Source organism: Scyliorhinus canicula, chromosome 8, assembly GCF_902713615.1.
Source record: "Scyliorhinus canicula chromosome 8, sScyCan1.1, whole genome shotgun sequence".
NCBI classification, from domain to species: domain Eukaryota; kingdom Metazoa; phylum Chordata; class Chondrichthyes; order Carcharhiniformes; family Scyliorhinidae; genus Scyliorhinus; species Scyliorhinus canicula.
In genome coordinates this window covers 10,184,602-10,207,683 of record NC_052153.1, presented here as the reverse complement: position 1 = coordinate 10,207,683, position 23,082 = coordinate 10,184,602, and the positions used below count along the sequence as shown (strand labels likewise).

The 23,082-nt window shown below is 48.9% G+C and overlaps 1 protein-coding gene across 12 annotated transcripts in view; it reads left to right on the top strand.

Annotated features, from left to right (window-relative positions):
- susd1 (sushi domain containing 1) overlaps nucleotides 1–23,082 on the top strand; it is a 104,251-nt gene that overhangs the window by 30,534 nt on the left and 50,635 nt on the right. For 9 of the 12 annotated variants that reach the window (XM_038804171.1, XM_038804176.1, XM_038804174.1 and 6 more), the window contains 6 exons: nucleotides 3,418–3,597; nucleotides 8,608–8,787; nucleotides 12,316–12,495; nucleotides 15,626–15,805; nucleotides 18,393–18,572; nucleotides 22,329–22,508. In XM_038804171.1, coding sequence (XP_038660099.1) covers nucleotides 3,418–3,597; nucleotides 8,608–8,787; nucleotides 12,316–12,495; nucleotides 15,626–15,805; nucleotides 18,393–18,572; nucleotides 22,329–22,508 — 1,080 coding nt within the window. The remainder of the gene's footprint in view (nucleotides 1–3,417; nucleotides 3,598–8,607; nucleotides 8,788–12,315; nucleotides 12,496–15,625; nucleotides 15,806–18,392; nucleotides 18,573–22,328; nucleotides 22,509–23,082) is intronic. The other 3 variants (XM_038804175.1, XM_038804170.1, XM_038804173.1) reach the window with 2 other exon arrangements.

Below are 23,082 nucleotides of genomic sequence, written 5' to 3'. Positions count from 1 at the left end.
CTGGAGGGTCATCTCAGAATTAGTGCACAAGTACACAGAGTGCGATCAGGCACATAAAAATGGGAAGGAGCAATTCAGGAATGTGAGGGTCAGTGCCCCAGGGTGCTTTGAGCTCAGGTAACTATAGTCCCTGCAGGTAAAAGGCTGTGCACCTATGGCTGGCTGTTATCAACACCACGGCCAACCTGTTGACTGGAACCTACACTAGCCATGACTGCGATTTAACGGTGTTCAACTGGGTAAATTCATCCTCATTCTCGTTAAAAAGTTAGTTTCTCTGATCATTTTGCATTATGCAGAACATTAACATTTTTAATGGAACATATTATTTTTTTAGTTTTAAAAAAATTTTTTGAGTGCACACTAATTTTTTTCTAATTAAGGGGCAATTTAGCGTGGCCAATCCACCTAACCTGCAAATCTTTGGGTTGTGGGGGTGAAACCCACGCAGAAACGGGGAGAATGTGCAAACTCCACACAGACAGTGACCCGGGGCCGGGATCGAACCCGGGATCCTCAGCACCGTCGGCAGCAGTGCTAACCAGTGCACCACCGTGCCACCATCTAATGGATCATAATAAAAGAGTTGTTTTCTTTTCTTAGCAAAACTAAAGAAATAGGCGTCGCTTGGTCTAGCTTCCTGGTGAGCCTTTACCTTTACCAAATTAAACAACAACATAGACTTCCACTTGATGTTTTTCTTCAATGCCAGAACGCGCATTTGTGTTTTTTCCTAGGGCAGCACGGTGGCGCATTGGTTAGCACTGCTGCCTCATGGCGCCGAGGTCCCAGGTTCAATCCTGGCTCTGGGTCACTGTCCGTATGGAGTTTGCAGATTCTCCCTGTGTCTGTGTGGGTTTCACCCCCACAGCCCAAAGATGTGCAGGGTAGGTGGATTGGCCACGCTAAATTACACTTTAATTGGAAAAAGTGAATTGGGTACGCTAAATTTGTTATTAAAAAAATAATTGTGTTTTTTCCTGCTGTAGTTCGTGCAGTGTTCAATGGGTTAATTGATCTGTGTTTGATTGTGTTGGCCTGTTCACTGATCTTCACCTTTATTGCTTAAGCCTGTAGGTGGTGCTAGAGAGTTAAGGTAGCTGACACCACACAGAGAGTTCTGGAGTCTGGGTGGAGACCATGGTGGATACTTTGGTTCTTGCTGGTGGTGAGATTGGCAGTGGGAAGAGCATGTAATTAGGTGGGATTCTGACCTATCTCAAACCCCCACCATCTTCCTGCCTGTGCCTGAATTTCTTTTAAACTAATTTAGAGTACCCAATTAATTTTTTCCAATTAAGGGGCAATTTAGCGTGGCCAGCCCACCGACCCTGCACATCTTTGGGTTGTGGGGGCGAAACCCACGGAAACACGGGGAGAATGTGCAAACTCCACACGGACAGTGACCCAGAGCCAGGATCGAACCTGGGACCTTGGCGCCATGAGGCAACAGTGGTAACCCACTGCACCACCGTTCTGCCCGTCTCTGCCTGAATTAAAGTGGGTTGGTGCAGACTTGACGGGCCGAATGGCCTCCTTCTGCACTGTAGGGTTTCTATGGTTCCTGCCTCCGCCTGAATTAAATCCTAGATGGGAAGGCTCAAATCAAACTCCCACCCCCCCTCCACCCCACAGCCACCCGAAGCCCTTAGCTGGCTAATTAATGGACACTTAAGGGCCTCATCCCACCACCGCTAGTATTAGCCCAGCTGCAGGTGGCTCAGCTAAACCCACGTGGCCAATTTGTCACCTCTGGAGGAGGAGGCGGTCCCTTGATCAGAGGAAACCCAATTCCTGATCAAGGGACTGAACATTAGAAAGGAGGAGCCAAATGAGACCCCCCCCCACCCGTTCTTGCTGCTGACCCCTGCACTCCTCTTCCAACCCCCCCCCCCCCCCCCCCCCCCCCCCCCACCTCCCCCTCCCCAGATTTCACTTTATGGATCCTGGGTCTCCAGTGCTTATCCTTCTGGCAGTAGCCACTGCCCCCCCCCCCCCCAACCTCCGCCCCCACCGCGTAGCGCTACTGAACACAATATCTGATGGTCCCTGATTGGCTGGCAGCTCTCAGTAGGCGAGACATCCACCCCCTGGGTCTTGATTCCAGGGGAAGACCTGCTGCTGACCTCACCACTGCCTGATTGGCTGGTGAACTTGGCCGGCCTTCCTGAAAGAGGCAGCACAGTCCAGCTGGCAGGCAAGACCCCTGATGCCGTAACAAGATTCACCACCCAGTTGTGTGTTTAAAAAAAAACCCTGTAATTGCTGAGATATTTTTAAGTACTGTGAATAAACCTGTTGTAAATTTGGAATTGGTGTCAGCTCTCCATTGCTCTGAGATACAGCAGAGATCTACGATACAGAACAAAGCAATACCTACAATTTGGGCACAGTGCACAGCATAGTGGTTAGCACACTTGCTTTACAGCTCCAGGGTCCGAGGTTATATTCCCGGCTTGGGACACTGTCTGTGCGGAGTTTGCACTTTCACCCCGTGTCTGCGTGGGTTTCCTCCGGGTGCGCCGGTTTCCTCCCACAGACCAAAGATGTGCAGGTTCGGTGGATTGACCATGATAAAATGTCCCTTGGTATCCAAAAAGGTTAGGTGGGGTTAAGGCGATAGGTTGGAAGTGTGGCCTTAAATGAGGTGCTCTTTCCAAGGCCCGGTGCAGACTTGATGGGCCGAATGTCCTCCTTCAGCACTGTAAATTCTATGTTTCTATGATTCATGCATAAGTTAGTAAGTTAGTGTTTTCTATTAATGATTTAACAAGCATTCAGCTGGATTAGTAGATACTGGCTCATGTGGTGTAACAGAAGAATGGCATCTATAAAACCCCTGGTGCTCTTTTCTCAAAGGATTAATTCTGGGCACAATTTGAAATACTGCAGGATTATTTCCAATACACTACCGTCACAATGCAGGCTGGTACCTTCCCTCTGTATCCATCATCAGCAAGAGTTGGGAAATGGTATGAAGGTTCGATTTCTGTTTCTCACATGTAGATGCAAACATATTCTACAGTGGTTGAAAAAGATTTGGGCGGTACGGTGGCCCAGTGGTTAGCACTACTGCCTCACGTCGCCAGGGACCCAGGTTCGATTCCCCGCTGGGTCACTGTCTGTGTGGAGTCTGCACTTTCTCCCCGTGTCTGCGTGGGTTTCCTCCGGGTGCTCCGGTTTCCTCCCACAGTCCAAAGATGTACAGGTTAGGTGGATTGGATGCTAAATTACCCTTGCTATCCAGGGATATGCAGGTTAGGTGGAGTTACGGGCATAGAGTGGGGTGAATGGGGGAGTGGATATGGGTAGAATACCCGTTGCAGGGTTGGTGCAGACTTGATGGGCCGAATGGCCTCCTTCTGCACTGTAGCGATTCTATGATTCTGTGAATAACCTGCGATTGTGTCTCCTCAGCTATTGCCTGTCTATCACCACCAGCGTTACCGAACACAGTGTCACAGCCACCAGTTAACACAACCTATGGGAGCGCGGTTGTGTACCACTGCCAGGTTGGCTACGTGATTGTGAGAGGAAACTACACATCGATCTGCTCTGCCCAGGGCCAGTGGGAAGGAGCAAACCTGGAATGTGAAGGTCAGTGCTCCGGAAATGCTTCAGAGTGAAATTCACTCTAAAATAACCAGGCAAATAATGTTTCAACAATGACTTTTTATTTGTGATTTTTCTCTCATCCGTTTTTTCTCCTAATTGGTCAACCTTCCATGTGAATCCCTGCAATAATTCTTTTTTGTATTGATATGTGGGACACTCGAGATCAACATGGCCCAATTGATCGAGCTCCCACATTTAAATGGGAAGTGACTGGGTTTGCATCTTGCTGTGGACCTTAACGCTGAGGGCGCAGGTTGAGAACTTCAACCCCTGATGCGTCTCGGAGATTTTGATTGTGTGCCGCATGCACAGATCGACATTTCTACATTCATGGGTACAGTGCGCCTGTTCCGGGAGAAAAACGGTGGGAAATCCCAGGTTATGTGACTGGATTTGGAATGCTTTGGGAGTATAGAATCCCAGGCTGCGAAGAGGGGACAGGGTGAGGTCCCAAAGGGAGAGTCCAGAGAGGGAACGGGGGGACGGGTGGATTTGCGGAGGGGGTGTCCCAGCTCAGTTAAAAAGAGAGAAGCAGGAAAAGGGCTGCGGGAAACACACTTTAAGTTGAACAGATAGCCGAAGGTTGGTATCTCCTGTGGTGCGCTGGGACCCAGGTATCTCTTTGGAGCAGGAATGCTCCGCTCATATTGCCCAAAGATCTGTAGATGTGCTTGTGAGTTGGTGGGTGAGTGTGTCCTCGAGAATCCCAAGGAATAGAATCACGGGTGGCACAGTTGTAGCCCTGCGAGGTCAACCACTGTTGATTCAGTCTGGGCCTGGTGATTGAAGAGGGCTCAGGTGAAGCCCCGATATTCTAAGAAGGCAGCCAGTGATTCCGTATTGTGGGCTGTTGGGGCTGAGGAGCGGTGTTCTGCTCCGCACGGCCGAGGAGCTGGAAATGAGCTTGCGGATTTGTGCTTGAGAACAGAATTGGGAATACAGATGAACAGAGTCTCAGAAGATGAGACTGAAACTCGGCGAGGTGGTCTGTCATTGCTGCCATCTGAGTTGGAGTGACTTTGGGAGAGAATTCGAAGGTTAGCTCTTCAAAAGAGGAAGACTGAATTTACTTGTTAAAGAGACGGAGTTTCAGTGAGACTGGTTAACTCCACGTTTGCCAATGTCTGAGTGAGTGGTTGAGAAATCCATGGGCCATGCCTTGGTCGCATCTGCCATTTATTGTGCAGTGTGGTGAGTTTGACTGCAGTTTGTCTGTTGATTCACATCTACCTTAACCTTGAATCTTAGAATACAAGAGAGATATTTGTAAATTGAATTTTTTTGACCGTGTACAGTAAAGTTTATTTTCATTTGTTCAATCTTGTGGCTTTATTCTATCAACAAGTGTCTTGAATTTCAAATGTTGTCTACTTTAAACAAAATGTTATTGGTCCCGAGTCAAATCTTACCAAAACTTTAAGGGTCTGGTCAAGGATTATGACAACCTATGTAGTCTAACAGTGCAGCATTGTTGGCGATGCCATATTTCAAAAGAAACATTGAGGTTCTGTCCATGTGTTCAGATGGATATCGGAAACCCTATGATGCTTTTCAGAGATTGAAGGGGGATGTCCTGAGATGAGACCCCTTAAAGCCGGATAGCTAGGATAACACTAGGATAGTGCTACATAAGTTAGTTTATTGAGAATTGAGACTAATCATAGAAAGTACACCCAGTAATCATTATTAACCATTAAACCTATATTTTTAGAACATAGCAGTAAGAAGCATTTAAATTCTTGCTAAAAGAAGTGTCCGCAATGCATGATGGGATTTAAGCTAGCCAACTTGTCAATGTTTTTAAGACAAACAGGATTAGACAGAAATAGTGTGGTCAGCAATAACAGTCAGCTCAGTAAGCAGTTCTTATCATCCTATCTCAGACAATCCATGGTGTAAAGAGGAACCAACTTCAACATCCTGCACCCAAGATGAATAATGAGGTGGGCAGGAACTGTCTGAGATAAGTAACGTGGGAATGGCAGCAAAACAAAACATGTCCTGGTAAACAACAGGTGACAGGATGGGGTTAAATCATGAGCTGATCACAGCATCTTGTTGCTTAAAGTAAACTTCAGTGGTCAATATAAAATTGACAGCTCCGAAGACTGGATCAAGTCCAACTAGGGTGGGCTATTGATTTTTTAAAATTGTATAATAGTGCCGTCTGAGTCAGTGTAAAATATGGTGGTTTTGAAAAAGAAAAGATGAAAATGAAATGAAAATCGTTTATTGTCACAAGTAGGCTTCAAATGAAGTTACTATGAAAAGCCCCTAGTCGCCACCTTCCGGCACCTGTTCGGGGAGGCTGGTACGGGAATTTATCATTTATCATTTTGGCATTTATCCAAATCACTCTCCCTCCTACGTTGACCAAGCTTGGAAAAATAAAGCCGTCTTAACCAGAGTTGATGGGCGGGATTCCCCCCCAACCCGCCGGGCCGGAGAATCGCCGGGGTGGCGGCGTGAATCCCGGCCCACCGCCTCGACGCTGGCTGCCGAATTCTCTGGCGCCAGGGTTTTGGCTGGGGCAGGAATTGCGCTGCACCAGTCGGCGGCCGCTAGCAGCGGCACCCCCGGTGATTCTCCGCCCCGCGATGGGCCGAGTGGCCACCCGTTTTCGGCCGGTCCCGCCGGTGTAAATTAAACCAGGTCCACACCAGCGAGACCTGGCTCTACGGGCGGCCTGCAGAGTAATCGGGGGGGGGGGGGGATCTGGCACCCGTGCCCCCACAGTGGCCTGGCCCACGATCAGGGTCCAATGATCTGTGAGCGGACCTGTGCCGTGGGGGCACTCATTCCCTCCAAGCCGGCTGCTGTGAACCTCCGCAATGGCCGGCGCGGAGAAGAACCCCCCTGCGCATGCGCTGGGATGGCGGCAGCACACGCTGGCGCTCCTGCGCACATGCCAACTTGTGCCGGCGGAGGCCCTTCTGCGCTGGCTGGCACAGCGCCAATCCCACCGCACCTTCCGGGCGGCCCAACGCCAGAGTGGTTCTTGCCACTCCTCGCCGTCGGTATGGCCCGCCCCGCCGGGTAGGGGAGAATCCCCCCCGATGTGTCTGCAAGTCTTTGTGTTTAGCTGAGCTGTGACTAAGAGGGAGGAACTCCACATAAAAGCCAGCTCAACACTCAGTCCTTGGAAACACTCCTGACCTGAACAAGCTCTCTGCCCACTTTGAACAGTCAGCCAATGTATCAGTGCCACCAGCCCCAGCAGCCCTGGTCACACCCATACCCACTATTACAGCCTCAGAGGCAGGAGCTGCCTTCTTGAAAGTGAATCCGTGGCAAGCGACGGGCCCCGATAGAGTCTCTGGGCGCGCACTCAGAGCCTGTGCAGACCAGCTGGCAAGTGTATTCACAGATACCTTCACCACCTCACTCCTCCACTTTGAGGTCCCCACCTCCTTCAAGAAGGCCACCATAAACCAGTACCAAAGAAGAACAAGGTAGCCTGCCTCAACAACTACCGACCAATGGCCCTAACGTCTGTTATCATAAATGCTTTGAGTGGCCAGTCATGAGACGGATCACTGCCAGAGTCCCAGACGGTCTTGATCCATTGCAATTTGCCTATCATCACCACAACCGGTCCACAGCAGATGCTGTCTCCCTGACTCTACAATCAACACTCAACCATCTCGACAACAAGGACATCCATGTAAGACTGCTGTTCATCGACTACAGCACCGCCTTCAACACCATTATCCCAACAAGACTAATAACCAAACTCTGTAATCTATCAGGATCGGCAACAGCACCCCCTCCACAATAGTCCTCAACACCGGAGCCCTGCAAGGATGTGTGCTCAGTCCTCTACTGTACTCCCTATACATACATGACTGTGAGGCAAGATTTAACTCGAGCTCAATCTAAAAGTTTGCAGCTGATACGACTGTGGTGGGCCGTATCTCAAACAACGACGCATCAAACTACAGGAGGGAGATAAATTACTTGGTTGCATGGTGTACCGAAAACAGCCTTTCTCTAAATGTTGGAAAGACCAAGGAACTGATCATCGACTTCAGGAAGCGCAGCACGACATACACTCCCGTTTGCATCAATGGCTCCGAAGTGGAGATGCTTTAAGTTCCACGGGGGTCACCATCATCAACAGTCTGTCCTGGTCCACTCACGTTAATGCAACAGTCAAGAAAGCCCAACAACGTCTCTACTTCCTACGGAAGCTGAAGTAATTTGGTATCTCTGCATCGACTCACACAAACTTCTGCTGATGTGCAATAGAGAGCATCCTATCCGGCTGCATCACAGCTCGGTATGGCAACTGCTCGGTCCAAGATCGCAAGAAACTGCAGCGTGTGGTGAACTCAACCCAATGCATCACACAAGCTTGCCACCCCCACATTGAATCTGTCTACAGCTCCCGCTGCCTCAGGAAGGCAGACAGCATTATCAGAGACCCCTCCCACCCAGGCATTCTTCCAGATCCTTCCATCAGGCAGAAGGTACAGAAGTCTGAAGACCTGCACATCCAGACATAAGAACAGCTTCTTCCCCACAGCTACAACAAGACTCCACAACGACTCCCCCTCGGACTGATCTGTTCCCTATAAGAACACTATTCACGACGCCCTATGCTGCTCTTGCTCATGTATTTGCTTTGTTTGGCCACTTGTTCCGCACTGTAACCAATCACTGTTTGTCGATGTACCATTTGTCAATGTTCCCTGTTGATTATTCTTTTTGTCTATTATGTACGTACTGTGTACGTTCCTCAGCCGCAGAAAAATACTTTTCACTGTACTTCGATACATGTGACAATAAATCAAATCCAATCAAATCAGAGATGAATAGAAAGGTTCTCCCAGTGCCCACACTATGGTTTTACCCCTGAACCAATGACATTAAAAGTTGTGCATTGGGCAATATCTTGTGCAAATTGAGGGATGGAGGTTCTGGTTTCTGTTTTAGAGATTCACTAGCACACCCAGAAGTTAATTCAACTAACTCGGGTTTGTGTCTCCTCAGCTGTTGACTGTGGATCACCACCAGCGTTACTGAACACGGTGTTACATTCACCGGTTAACACAACCTATGGGAGAGCTGTCGTGTACCACTGCCAGGTTGGCTATGAGGGTGTGAGAGGAAACGACACATCGATCTGCTCTGCCCAGGGCCAGTGGGAAGGAGCAAACCTGGAATGTGAAGGTCGGTGCTCCAGAATTTTCCGAAACCCGTTATACTGAGACTACATGGAAATAACTTTCCAGGCAAAATTGTATTTGTGATTATAGCAAATCATCGTTGAACACCTCACATGGTTTACATAGGATTACATAGGCTAAACTACACAGATGCAGGCCATTCGACCCAACCAGTTCATGCTAGTGTTTATGCTCCACTCAAACCTCTTCCCCTCTCTCCTTATCTAACTTTCTCAGCGTAACCTTCTTTTCCCTTCTCCCTGCTGGGTTTACCTAATGTGGTAAACACCACTAGTGTTGTATTGTATGTATTACGGCAATACCCGTATATTACAGGTACGACGGTAAATCTCAGCCTGTTGGCTCCGCCCAGCAGGCGGAGTATAAAAGTGTGTGCTCTCCTGCGCTGCTCCCATTCTGGGTCCAGCTGCAGGAGGCACAACACCTTGTGCAATAAAGCCTCGATTGTTCCACCATTCTCGTCTGGTGGTAATTGGCGGTACATCATTTTATTGCAGTGCCGTAATACATACAACATAACACTAGTGGTGTTTACCACACCTAACCTCCTGTTGAATGCATCTAAACTATTCACCTCAGCCACATTCCTTATTCTCAGCACTCTCTGGGTAAAGGGAATTCCTGAGTCGGCTTCGCATGAAGGACCCCAGCAGATGATGTTTTCGCTCCAGGGGAGGGGAGGTGGTGTCCAATCTGCTACCTCTGGAGGAAGGCCTGAGACTGCAACAGAGGCAGGCCAGCGGGATGGAATTCCTGCCACTGCTGTTTGTCATTTTTATAAATGACCTGGAAGAGGGTGTAGAAGAATGGGTTAGTAAATTTGCAGATGACACGAAGGTCGGTGGAGTTGTGGATAGTGCTGAAGGATGTTATAGGATAGAGAGGGACATAGGTAAGCTGCAGAGCTGGGCTGAGATGTGGCAGATGGAGTTTAATGCGGAAAAGTGTGAGGTGATTCACTTTGGAAGGAGTAACAGGAATGCAGAGTACTGGGCTAATGGCAAGATTCTTGGTAGTGTAGATGAACAGAGAGATCTCGGCATCCAGGTACATAAATCCCTGAAAGTTGCCACCCAGGTTAATAGGGCTGTTAAGAAGGCATATGGTGTGCTAGCCTTTATCAGCAGGGGGATTGAGTTTCGGAGCCACAAGGTCATGCTGCAGCTGTACATAACTCTGGTGCGGCCGCACCTGGAGTACTGCGTGCAGTTCTGGTCACCACATTATAGGAAGGATGTGGAAGCTTTGGAAAGGGTTCAGAGGAGATTTACTAGGATGTTGCTTGGTATGGAGGGAAGGTCTTACGAGGAAAGGCTCAGGGACTTGAGGTTGTTTTCGTTAGAGAGGAGAAGGCTGAGAGGTGACTTAATAGAGACATATAAGATAGTCAGAGGGTTAGATAGGGTGGACAGTGAGAGCCTTTTTCCTCGGATGGTGATGACCAACACGAGGGGACATAGCTTTAAATTGAGGGGTGATAGATATAGGACAGATGTCAGAGGCAGTTTCTTTACTCAGAGAGTAGTTGGGGTGTGGAACGCCCTGCCTGCAACAGTAGTAGACTCGCCAACTTTAAGGGCATTTAAGTGGTCACTGGATAGACATATGGATGAAAATGGAATAGTGTAGGTCAGATAGGCTTCAGATGGTTTCACAGATCGGCGCAACATCGAGGGCCGAAGGGCCCGTACTGCGCTGTAGTGTTCTATGTTGTACAGCAACATTGTTAGAACCCGCACGAGACCTACGGAGTTGGAGCAATCAGTCTCCCCGCGAGTCTCGCCGAATACTAGCTCCCCCGCTAAGGGAATGCCCAAGATCATTCATGATTGAGATGTGTACAAAGTCGGCCAGGTATGGAACCGAGAGAGCAGACCCAGCTGGTTTCTGAGGTATATTGTCAATATAATTGCTTTGCAATAAACCAAGCTTTTTATTTAGCAGCTTGATTCAGGCTCATCTGTGCCCTACTAAAAACATCAGCCCAGTTTTAATGATTAATTGGCACTGCTGTGGTGGCCTTGTGCCATAGGCACTGCGGGTGGGGAGGGGATGGGAGATAAGGGTGGTTGGGGGTTAAAGGTGCCCCTAGGACAGGCCTCCCCGAATGTCTGGGATTTTGGGCTCCTGCCCCGCCACCTTCACTGGCCATGTTTAGGCCGCAGTGTGGGGCCCACAAATCGACACTGTCAAAATGGCTGCCGGTTGGAATTGTGCAAACTGGCCGGAGACTAGAAATTCCGGAACCACCATTTTCCAGTATCGCAATCCCCCTCCCCCTCCACAATAGTCCTCAACACCGGGGCCCCACAAGGATGTATGCTCAGTCCTCTACTGTACTCCCTACACACCCATGACTGTGTGGCAACATTTAACTCCAACTCAATCTATAAGTTTGCGGATGATACGACTGTGGTGGGCTGCATCTCAAACAACGACGAATCAGACTACAGGAGGTAGATAAATTACTTGGTTGCATGGTGTACCGAAAACAGCATTTTTCTAAATGTCTGAAAGACCAAGGAACTGATCATCGACTTCAGGAAGCGCAGCACGCCACACACTCCCGTTTGCATCAACGGCTCCAAAGTGGAGATGGTCGATAGCTGTAGGTTCCTGGGGGTCACCATCACCAACAGTCTGTCCTGGTCCACTCACGTTGATGCAAAAGTCAAGAAAGCTCAACACCGTCTCTACCTCCTATGGAAGCCAAAGAAACTTCGCATCTCTGCATCGACTGTCACAAACTTCTGCAGATGTGCACTAGAGGACATCCTATCCGGCTGCATCACAGCTCGGCATGGCAACTGCTCGGTCCAAGATCGCAAGAAACTGCAGACTGTCGTGAACTCAACCTAACACAACACACAAACCTGCCACCCCCACATTGATTCTGTATACACCTCACACTGCCTCAGGAAGGCAGGCAGCATTATCAGAGACCCTCCCACCCAAGCATTGCCTTCTTCCAGATCCTTCCATCAGGCAGAAGGTACAGAAGCCTGAAGACCTGCACATCCAGACATGGGAACAGCTTCTTCCCCAGAGCTACCAGACTCCTCAACAACACCCCTCGGACTGATCTGTTCTCTGTAAGAACACCATTCACGACGCCCTATGTTGCTCTTGCTCATGTATTTGCTTTGTTTGGCCACTTGTTCCGCACTGTAACCAATCACTGTTTGTCGATGTACCATTTGTCAATGTTCCCTGTTGATTATTCTTTTTGTCTATTATGTACGTACTGTGTACGTTCCTCAGCCGTAGAAAAATACTTTTCACTGTACTTCGATACATGTGACAATAAATCAAATCAAATCAAATCAGAGATGAATAGAAAGTTTCTCCCAGTGCCCACACTATGGTTTTACCCCTGAACCAATGACATTAAAAGTTGTGCATTGGGCAATATCTTGTGCAAATTGAGGGATGGAGGTTCTGGTTTCTGTTTTAGAGATTCACTAGCACACCCAGAAGTTAATTCAACTAACTCGGGTTTGTGTCTCCTCAGCTGTTGACTGTGGATCACCACCAGCGTTACTGAACACGGTGTTACATTCACCGGTTAACACAACCTATGGGAGAGCTGTTGTGTACCACTGCCAGGTTGGCTATGAGGGTGTGAGAGGAAACGACACATCGATCTGTTCTGCCCAGGGCCAGTGGGAGGGAGCAAACCTGGAATGTGAAGGTCGGTGCACCAGAATTTTCCGAAACCCGTTATACTGAGACTACATGGAAATAACTTTCCAGGCAAAATTGTATTTGTGATTATAGCAAATCATCGTTGATCACCTCACATGGTTTACATAGGATTACATAGGCTAGACTACACAGATACAGGCCATTCGACCCAACCAGTTCATGCTAGTGTTTATGCTCCACTCAAACCTCTTCCCCTCTCTCCTTATCTAACTTTCTCAGCGTAACCTTCTTTTCCCTTCTCCCTGCTGGGTTTACCTAATGTGGTAAACACCACTAGTGTTGTATTGTATGTATTACGGCAATGCCCGTATATTACAGGTACGACGGTAAATCCCTGCCTGCTGGCTCCGCCCAGCAGGCGGAGTATAAAAGTGTGTGCTCTCCTGCGTTGCTCCCATTCTGGGTCCAGCTGCAGGAGGCACAACACCTTGTGCAATAAAGCCTCGATTGTTCCACCATTCTCGTCTGGTGGTAATTGACGGTACATCAATTTATTGCAGTGCCGTAATACATACAACATAACACTAGTGGTGTTTACCACCTCTGGAGGTAGGCCTGAAGCTGCAACAGAGGCAGGCCAGCGGGATGGAATTCCTGCCACTGCTGTTTGTCATTTTTATAAATAACCTGGAAGAGGGTGTAGAAGGATGGGTTCGTAAATTTGCAGATGACACGAAGGCCGGTGGAGTTGTGGATAGTGCTGAAGGATGTTATAGGATACAGAGGGACATAGATAAGCTGCAGAGCTGGGCTGAGAGGTGGCAGATGGAGTTTAATGCAGAAAAGTGTGAGGTGGTTCACTTTGGAAGGAGTAACAGGAATGCAGAGTACTGGGCTAATGGCAAGATTCTTGGTAGTGTAGATGAACAGAGAGATCTCGGCATCCAGGTACATAAATCCCTGAAAGTTGCCACCCAGGTTAATAGGGCTGTTAAGAAGGCATATGGTGTGCTAGCCTTTATCAGCAGGGGGATTGAGTTTCGGAGCCACAAGGTCATGCTGCAGCTGTACATAACTCTGGTGCGGCCGCACCTGGAGTACTGCGTGCAGTTCTGGTCACCACATTATAGGAAGGATGTGGAAGCTTTGGAAAGGGTTCAGAGGAGATTTACTAGGATGTTGCCTGGTATGGAGGGAAGGTCTTACGAGGAAAGGCTCAGGGACTTGAGGTTGTTTTCGTTAGAGAGGAGAAGGCTGAGAGGTGACTTAATAGAGACATATAAGATAGTCAGAGGGTTAGATAGGGTGGACAGTGAGAGCCTTTTTCCTCGGATGGTGATGACCAACACGAGGGGACATAGCTTTAAATTGAGGGGTGGTAGATATAGGACAGATGTCAGAGGCAGTTTCTTTACTCAGAGAGTAGTCGGGGTGTGGAACGCCCTGCCTGCAACAGTAGTAGACTCGCCAACTTTAAGGGCATTTAAGTGGTCACTGGATAGACATATGGATGAAAATGGAATAGTGTAGGTCAGATAGGCTTCAGATGGTTTCACAGGTCGGCGCAACATCGAGGGCCGAAGGGCCCATACTGCGCTGTAGTGTTCTATGTTTTACAGGAACATTGTTAGAACCCGCACGAGACCTACGGAGTTGGAGCAATCAGTCTCCCCGCGAGTCTCGCCGAATACTAGCTCCCCCGCTAAGGGAATGCCCAAGATCATTCATGATTGAGATCTGTACAAAGTCGGCCAGGTATGGAACCGAGAGAGCAGACCCAGCTGGGATCTGACGTATATTGTCAATATAATTGCTTTGCAATAAACCAAGCTTTTTATTTAGCAGCTTGATTCAGGCTCATCTGTGCCCTACTAAAAACATCAGCCCAGTTTTAATGATTAATTGGCACTGCTGTGGTGGCCTTGTGCCGTAGGCACTGCGGGTGGGGAGGGGATGGGAGATAAGGGTGGTTGGGGGTTAAAGGTGCCCCTAGGACAGGCCTCCCCGAATGTCTGGGATTTTGGGCTCCTGCCCCGCCACCTTCACTGGCCATGTTTAGGCCGCAGTGTGGGGCCCACAAATCAACACTGTCAAAATGGCTGCCGGTTGGAATTGTGCAAACTGGCCGGGGACTAGAAATTCCGGAGCCACCATTTTGCAGTATCGCAATCCCCCCCCTCCACAATAGTCCTCAACACCGGAGCCCCGCAAGGATGTATGCTCAGTCCTCTACTGTACTCCCTACACACCCATGACTGTGTGGCAATATTTAACTCCAACTCAATCTATAAGTTTGCGGCTGATACGACTGTGGTGGGCCGTATCTCAAACAACGATGAATCAGACTACAGGAGGGAGATAAATTACTTGGTTGCATGGTGTACCGAAAACAGCATTTCTCTAAATGTCGGAAAGACCAAGGAACTGATCATCGACTTTAGGAAGCGCAGCACGACACACACTCCCGTCTGCATCAGTGGCTCCGAAGTGGAGATGGTCGATAGCTGTAGGTTCCTGGGGGTCACCATCACCAACAGTCTGTCCTGGTCCACTCACGTTGATGCAAAAGTCAAGAAAACTCAACACCGTCTCTACCTCCTATGGAAGCCAAAGAAATTTCGCATCTTTGCATCGACTCTCACAAACTTCTGCAGATGTGCAATAGAGGACATCCTAATCGGCTGCATCACCGCTCGGCATGGCAACTGCTCGGTCCAAGGTCGCAAGAAACTGCAGACTGTCGTGAACTCAACCCAACACAACACACAAACCTGCCACCCCCACATTGATTCTGTCTACACCTCACACTGCCTCAGGAAGGCAGGTAGCATTATCAGAGACCCCTCCCACCCAGGCATTGCCTTCTTCCAGATCCTTCCATCAGGCAGAAGGTACAGAAGTCTGAAGACCTGCACATCCAGACATAGGAACAGCTTCTTCCCCACAGCTACCAGACTCCTCAACAACACCCCTCGGACTGATCTGTTCCGTGTAAGAACACTATTCACGACGCCCTATGCTGCTCTTGCTCATGTATTTGCTTTTAATGACATTAAAAGTTGTGCATTGGGCAATATCTTGTGCAAATTGAGGGATGGAGGTTCTGGTTTCTGTTTTAGAGATTCACTAGCACACCCAGAAGTTAATTCAACTAACTCGGGTTTGTGTCTCCTCAGCTGTTGACTGTGGATCACCACCAGCGTTACTGAACACGGTGTTACATTCACCGGTTAACACAACCTATGGGAGAGCTGTTGTGTACCATTGCCAGGTTGGCTATGAGGGTGTGAGAGGAAACGACACATCGATCTGCTCTGCCCAGGGCCAGTGGGAAGGAGCAAACCTGGAATGTGAAGGTCGGTGCTCCAGAATTTTCCAAAACCCGTTATACTGAGACTACACGGAAATAACTTTCCAGGCAAAATTGTATTTGTGATTATAGCAAATCATCGTTGAACACCTCACATGGTTTACATAGGATTACATAGGCTAGACTACACAGATACAGGCCATTCGACCCAACCAGTTCATGCTAGTGTTTATGCTCCACTCAAACCTCTTCCCCTCTCTCCTTATCTAACTTTCTCAGCGTAACCTTCTTTTCCCTTCTCCCTGCTGGGTTTACCTAATGTGGTAAACACCACTAGTGTTGTGTTGTATGTATTACGGCAATGCCCGTATATTACAGGTACGACGGTAAATCCCTGCCTGCTGGCTCCGCCCAGCAGGCGGAGTATAAAAGTGTGCGCTCTCCTGCGTTGCTCCCATTCTGGGTCCAGCTGCAGGAGGCACAACACCTTGTGCAATAAAGCCTCGATTGTTCCACCATTCTCGTCTGGTGGTAATTGACGGTACATCAATTTATTGCAGTGCCGTAATACATACAACATAACACTAGTGGTGTTTACCACACCTAACCTCCTGTTGAATGCATCTAAACTATTCACCTCAGCCACATTCCTTATTCTCAGCACTCTCTGGGTAAAGGGAATTCCTGAGTCGGCTTCGCATGAAGGACCCCAGCAGATGATGTTTTCGCTCCAGGGGAGGGGAGGTGGTGTCCAATCTGCTACCTCTGGAGGAAGGCCTGAGACTGCAACAGAGGCAGGCCAGCGGGATGGAATTCCTGCCTCTGTTCACAGCAACATTGTTAGAACCCGCACGAGACCTACGGAGTTGGAGCAATCAGTCTCCCCGTGAGTCTCGCCGAATACTAGCTCCCCCGCTAAGGGAATGCCCAAGATCATTCATGATTGAGATCTGTACAAAGTCGGCCAGGTATGGAACCGAGAGAGCAGACCCAGCTGGTTTCTGAGGTATATTGTCAATATAATTGCTTTGCAATAAACCAAGCTTTTTATTTAGCAGCTTGATTCAGGCTCATTTGTGCCCTACTAAAAACATCAGCCCAGTTTTAATGATTAATTGGCACTGCTGTGGTGGCCTTGTGCCATAGGCACTGCGGGTGGGGAGGGGATGGGAGATAAGGGTGGTTGGGGGTTAAAGGTGCCCCTAGGACAGGCCTCCCCGAATGTCTGGGATTTTGGGCTCCTGCCCCGCCACCTTCACTGGCCATGTTTAGGCCGCAGTGTGGGGCCCACAAATCGACACTGTCAAAATGGCTGCCGGTTGGAATTGTGCAAACTGGCCGGAGACTAGAAATTCCGGAACCACCATTTTCCAGTATCGCAATCCCCCTCCCCCTCCACAATAGTCCTCAACACCGGGGCCCCACAAGGATGTATGCTCAGTCCTCTACTGTACTCCCTACACACCCATGACTGTGTGGCAACATTTAACTCCAACTCAATCTATAAGTTTGCGGATGATACGACTGTGGTGGGCTGCATCTCAAACAACGACGAATCAGACTACAGGAGGTAGATAAATTACTTGGTTGCATGGTGTACTGAAAACAGCATTTTTCTAAATGTCTGAAAGACCAAGGAACTGATCATCGACTTCAGGAAGCGCAGCACGCCACACACTCCCGTTTGCATCAACGGCTCCAAAGTGGAGATGGTCGATAGCTGTAGGTTCCTGGGGGTCACCATCACCAACAGTCTGTCCTGGTCCACTCACGTTGATGCAAAAGTCAAGAAAGCTCAACACCGTCTCTACCTCCTATGGAAGCCAAAGAAACTTCGCATCTCTGCATCGACTGTCACAAACTTCTGCAGATGTGCACTAGAGGACATCCTATCCGGCTGCATCACAGCTCGGCATGGCAACTGCTCGGTCCAAGATCGCAAGAAACTGCAGACTGTCGTGAACTCAACCTAACACAACACACAAACCTGCCACCCCCACATTGATTCTGTATACACCTCACACTGCCTCAGGATTATTATAACGCAGGCAGCATTATCAGAGACCCTCCCACCCAAGCATTGCCTTCTTCCAGATCCTTCCATCAGGCAGAAGGTACAGAAGCCTGAAGACCTGCACATCCAGACATGGGAACAGCTTCTTCCCCAGAGCTACCAGACTCCTCAACAACACCCCTCGGACTGATCTGTTCTCTGTAAGAACACCATTCACGACGCCCTATGTTGCTCTTGCTCATGTATTTGCTTTGTTTGGCCACTTGTTCCGCACTGTAACCAATCACTGTTTGTCGATGTACCATTTGTCAATGTTCCCTGTTGATTATTCTTTTTGTCTATTATGTACGTACTGTGTACGTTCCTCAGCCGCAGAAAAATACTTTTCACTGTACTTCGATACATGTGACAATAAATCAAATCAAATCAAATCAGAGATGAATAGAAAGTTTCTCCCAGTGCCCACACTATGGTTTTACCCCTGAACCAATGACATTAAAAGTTGTGCATTGGGCAATATCTTGTGCAAATTGAGGGATGGAGGTTCTGGTTTCTGTTTTAGAGATTCACTAGCACACCCAGAAGTTAATTCAACTAACTCGGGTTTGTGTCTCCTCAGCTGTTGACTGTGGATCACCACCAGCGTTACTGAACACGGTGTTACATTCACCGGTTAACACAACCTATGGGAGCGCTGTTGTGTACCACTGCCAGGTTGGCTATGAGGGTGTGAGAGGAAACGACACATCGATCTGTTCTGCCCAGGGCCAGTGGGAGGGAGCAAACCTGGAATGTGAAGGTCGGTGCACCAGAATTTTCCGAAACCCGTTATACTGAGACTACATGGAAATAACTTTCCAGGCAAAATTGTATTTGTGATTATAGCAAATCATCATTGAACACCTCACATGGTTTACATAGGATTACATAAGCTAGACTGCACAGATACAGGCCATTCGACCCAACCAGTTCATGCTAGTGTTTATGCTCCACTCAAACCTCTTCCCCTCTCTCCTTATCTAACTTTCTCAGCGTAACCTTCTTTTCCCTTCTCCCTGCTGCGTTTACCTAATGTGGTAAACACCACTAGTGTTGTATTGTATGTATTACGGCAATGCCCGTATATTACAGGTACGACGGTAAATCCCTGCCTGCTGGCTCCGCCCAGCAGGCGGAGTATAAAAGTGTGCGCTCTCCTGCGCTGCTCCCATTCTGGTTCCAGCTGCAGGAGGCACAACACCTTGTGCAATAAAGCCTCGATTGTTTCACCATTCTCGTCTGGTGGTAATTGGCGGTACATCAATTTATTGCAGTGCCGTAATACATACAACATAACACTAGTGGTGTTTACCACACCTAACCTCCTGTTGAATGCATCTAAACTATTCACCTCAGCCACATTCCTTATTCTCACCATTCTCTGGGTAAAGGGAATTCCTGAGTCGGCTTCGCATGAAGGACCCCAGCAGATGATGTTTTCGCTCCAGGGGAGGGGAGGTGGTGTCCAATCTGCTACCTCTGGAGGAAGGCCTGAGACTGCAACAGAGGCAGGCCAGCGGGATGGAATTCCTGCCTCTGTTCACAGCAACATTGTTAGAACCCGCACGAGACCTACGGAGTTGGAGCAATCAGTCTCCCCGCGAGTCTCGCCGAATACTAGCTCCCCCGCTAAGGGAATGCCCAAGATCATTCATTTTTTTTTTTTTTTTTTTTATACATTTAGAGTATCCAATTCATTTTTTCCAATTAAGGGGCAATTTAGCATGGCCAATCCACCTACCCTGCACATCTTTGGGTTGTGGGGGCGAAACCCACGCAAACACGGGGAGAATGTGCAAACTCCACACAGACAGTGACCCAGAGCCGGGATCGAACCTGGGACCTCGGCGCCGTGAGGCTGCAGGGCTAACCCACTGCGCCACCGTGCTGCCCCTCCCAAGATCATTCATGATTGAGATCTGTATAAAGTCGGCCAGGTATGGAACCGAGAGAGCAGACCCAGCTGGTTTCTGAGGTATATTGTCAATATAATTGCTTTGCAATAAACCAAGCTTTTTATTTAGCAGCTTGATTCAGGCTCATTTGTGCCCTACTAAAAACATCAGCCCAGTTTTAATGATTAATTGGCACTGCTGTGGTGGCCTTGTGCCATAGGCACTGCGGGTGGGGAGGGGATGGGAGATAAGGGTGGTTGGGGGTTAAAGGTGCCCCTAGGACAGGCCTTCCCCGAATGTCTGTGATTTTGGGCTCCTGCCCCGCCACCTTCACTGGCCATGTTTAGGCCGCAGTGTGGGGCCCACAAATCGACACTGTCAAAATGGCTGCCGGTTGGAATTGTGCAAACTGGCCGGAGACTAGAAATTCCGGAACCACCATTTTCCAGTATCGCAGGACCCCGGGGGCCCGCTCGCGCCGCCAATCCCGCCGGCACAGAGGTGGTTTAAACCACGTGCCGCGGCGGGAGAGGCCTCCCAGCGGCGGGACTTTGGCCCATCGCGGGCTGGAGAATCGCCGCGGGGGGCACGCCAATCGGCGCGGCGCGATTCCCGGGTGGCGGAGAATTCCGGCCACGGGGGGGGCAGGATTTTTGCCGGCCCCAGGAGATTCTCTGACCCTGCGGGGGGTGGGGGGGTCGGAGAATTTCGCCCCAGGTCTTCGAAAGTGGGCAGCACGGTAGCGTGGTGGTTAGCATAAATGCTTCACAGCTCCAGGGTCCCAGGTTCATTTCACGGCTGGGTCACTGTCTGTGCGGAGTCTGCACGTCCTCCCCGTGTGTGCGTGGGTTTCCTCCGGGTGCTCCGGTTTCCTCCCACAGTCCAAAGATGTGCGGGTTAGGTGGATTGGCCATGCTAAATTGCCCGTAGTGTCCTAAAAAAAAAGTAAGGTTAAGGGCGGGTTGTTGGGTTACGGGTATAGGGTGGATACGTGGGTTTGAGTAGGGTGATCATTGCTCGGCACAACATCGAGGGCCGAAGGGCCTGTTCTGTGCTGTACTGTTCTATCTATGAAAATCCAGAACCAACTCTTTAACCTGAGCTGACAGCCTCCATGTCAATTTACACAAGACCTCGAGCAATAATCCGGATATCGTCATCGGTCTATGCATTATCGGTAAAGCTGACAGGGAAATTGCTCCATCGCAAAAAATTAATTTGCTAAGAATACATTTCTTGATGCAATTTATTTTTTATTGAAGCTGTTACTAAGTAACTGGTTTGAGGGATTGAACGGCGTGTTCCTGTTGCTTTCCCCAAGGAGATGTCATCTTTTTTTTAAAATTTAGAGTACCCAATTCATTTTTTCCAATTAAGGGGCAATTTAGCATGGCCAGTCCACCTACCCCGCACATCTTTGGGTTGTGGGGGCGAAACCCACGCAGACACGGGGAGAATGTGAAAACTCCACACGGACAGTGACCCAGAGCCGGGATCGAACCTGGGACCTCGACGCCGTGAGGCAGCAGTGCTAACCCACTGCGCCGCCATGCTGCCCAGGAGATGTCATCTTAACAGGGCCATTAAACATGTGGCTCTGTCCACTTATACAGTGGAAAACTAAACATTTCCAAGAAAATGTAGGGAGTTTTTCCCCAGTGTACATCCAGCCAGCAATAATGGAACATTCATCACATTGTTTATTTTCCCCAATGGATTTTGCTTTGCAATTATTAATTACTGGTTTGGAAGTTCTGGATTCTGTCTATTAGAAATTTACCAATGCACAGAGAACTACAAAGAACAAAGAACAATACAGCACAGGAACAGGCCCTTCGGCCCTCCAAGCCTGTACCGGTCATAAAACCAACCTTTGCCAAAACCCTCAGCACTTCCCTGTGCCGTATCCCTCTATACCCATCCTATCCATGTGTTTGTCAAGATGCCTTTTGAACGCCGTTAATGTATCTGTTTCCACAACTTCCCCTGGCAACGCGTTCCAGGCACTCACCACCCTCTGCGTAAAAAACCTGCTTCGCACATCTCCTTTAAACTTTGCCCCATGGACCTTAAACCTATGCCCCCTGGTGACTGACCCTTCCACCCTGGGAAAGAGTGCCTGCCCATCCACTCTATCCATGTCCCTCATAATCTTATAGACCTCTATCAGGTCACCCCTCAACCTCCGTCTTTCTAATGAAAACAGTCCGTGTTTATTCAGCCTCTCCGTAAGGCTAACACCCTCCAGACCAGGCACCATCCTGGTAAACCTCCTCTGCACCCTCTCCAAAGCCTCTACATCCTTCTGGTAATGTGGCGACCAGAATTGTGCGCAATATTCCAAGTGTGGCCTTACCAAGGTTCTGTACAACTGTAGCATGACTTGCCAGTTTTTATACTCGATGCCCCGTCCAATGAAGGCAAGCATTCCGTCTGCTTTCTTGACTAAATTGTCCACTTGCATTGCCACGTTCAAAGATCTGTGGACCTGCACGTCCAGATCTCTCTGACTTTGTATATTCCTCAGAGTTTTACCATTTACAGTATATTTTCTCTCCATGTCACACCTACCAAAATGCATTACCTCACATTTAAACTAACTTGGGTTTGTATCTCCTCAGCTGTTGACTGTGGATCGCCACCAGCGTTACTGAACACGGCCTCACAGCCACCAGTTAACACAACCTATGGGAGCGCGGTTATGTACCACTGCCAGGTTGGCTACATGCGTGTGAGAGGAAACGGCACATCGATCTGCTCTGCCCAGGGCCAGTGGGAAGGAGCAAACCTGGAATGTGAAGGTCGGTGCTCCGGAATGTTCCGAAGCCCAAGCTATACTGAGACTACGTGGAAATAATTTCCCAGGTGTAACCGCATTTGTGATATTAGTAACTCACCGTTAAATGAGGGATGGGGCCCACAAAACAGGCCAAGTTAGTGTTTGTGCTGTACTTGAGCCCCCTACAATCTTTTCTTACCTAAGTCTGGCTTAAGTCAAACTGAGAATCCATGGAAATGATATCCCGGGAGTGACTGCATTCTGTAGCTTCTCTCTCGTTGAATTTTTCTTTCGCTTGAGGCAAACCTCATAAGATCCCTCATTGTATGTACGCGCAGGATGGCTAATACCAATGTTCTCATCGGCAGCACTCTTGGATCTGAGTGGTTAGTCTACGAGTTCAAGTCCCACTGCCGATTTGAGAATGAGGTTTGACTACGTTCTGGAGTGCACTGCGTACAGTTTTGGGCACCGCACCTTCAGCGAAGGCACCGTGACCTTGGCAGGCGAGCTGCACAGATTGGCCAGAATGTCACACAGACTCCAAGACTTATTGGAGAAGTTGCATAATTTGAGTTGTTTTCTGTGGGACACAA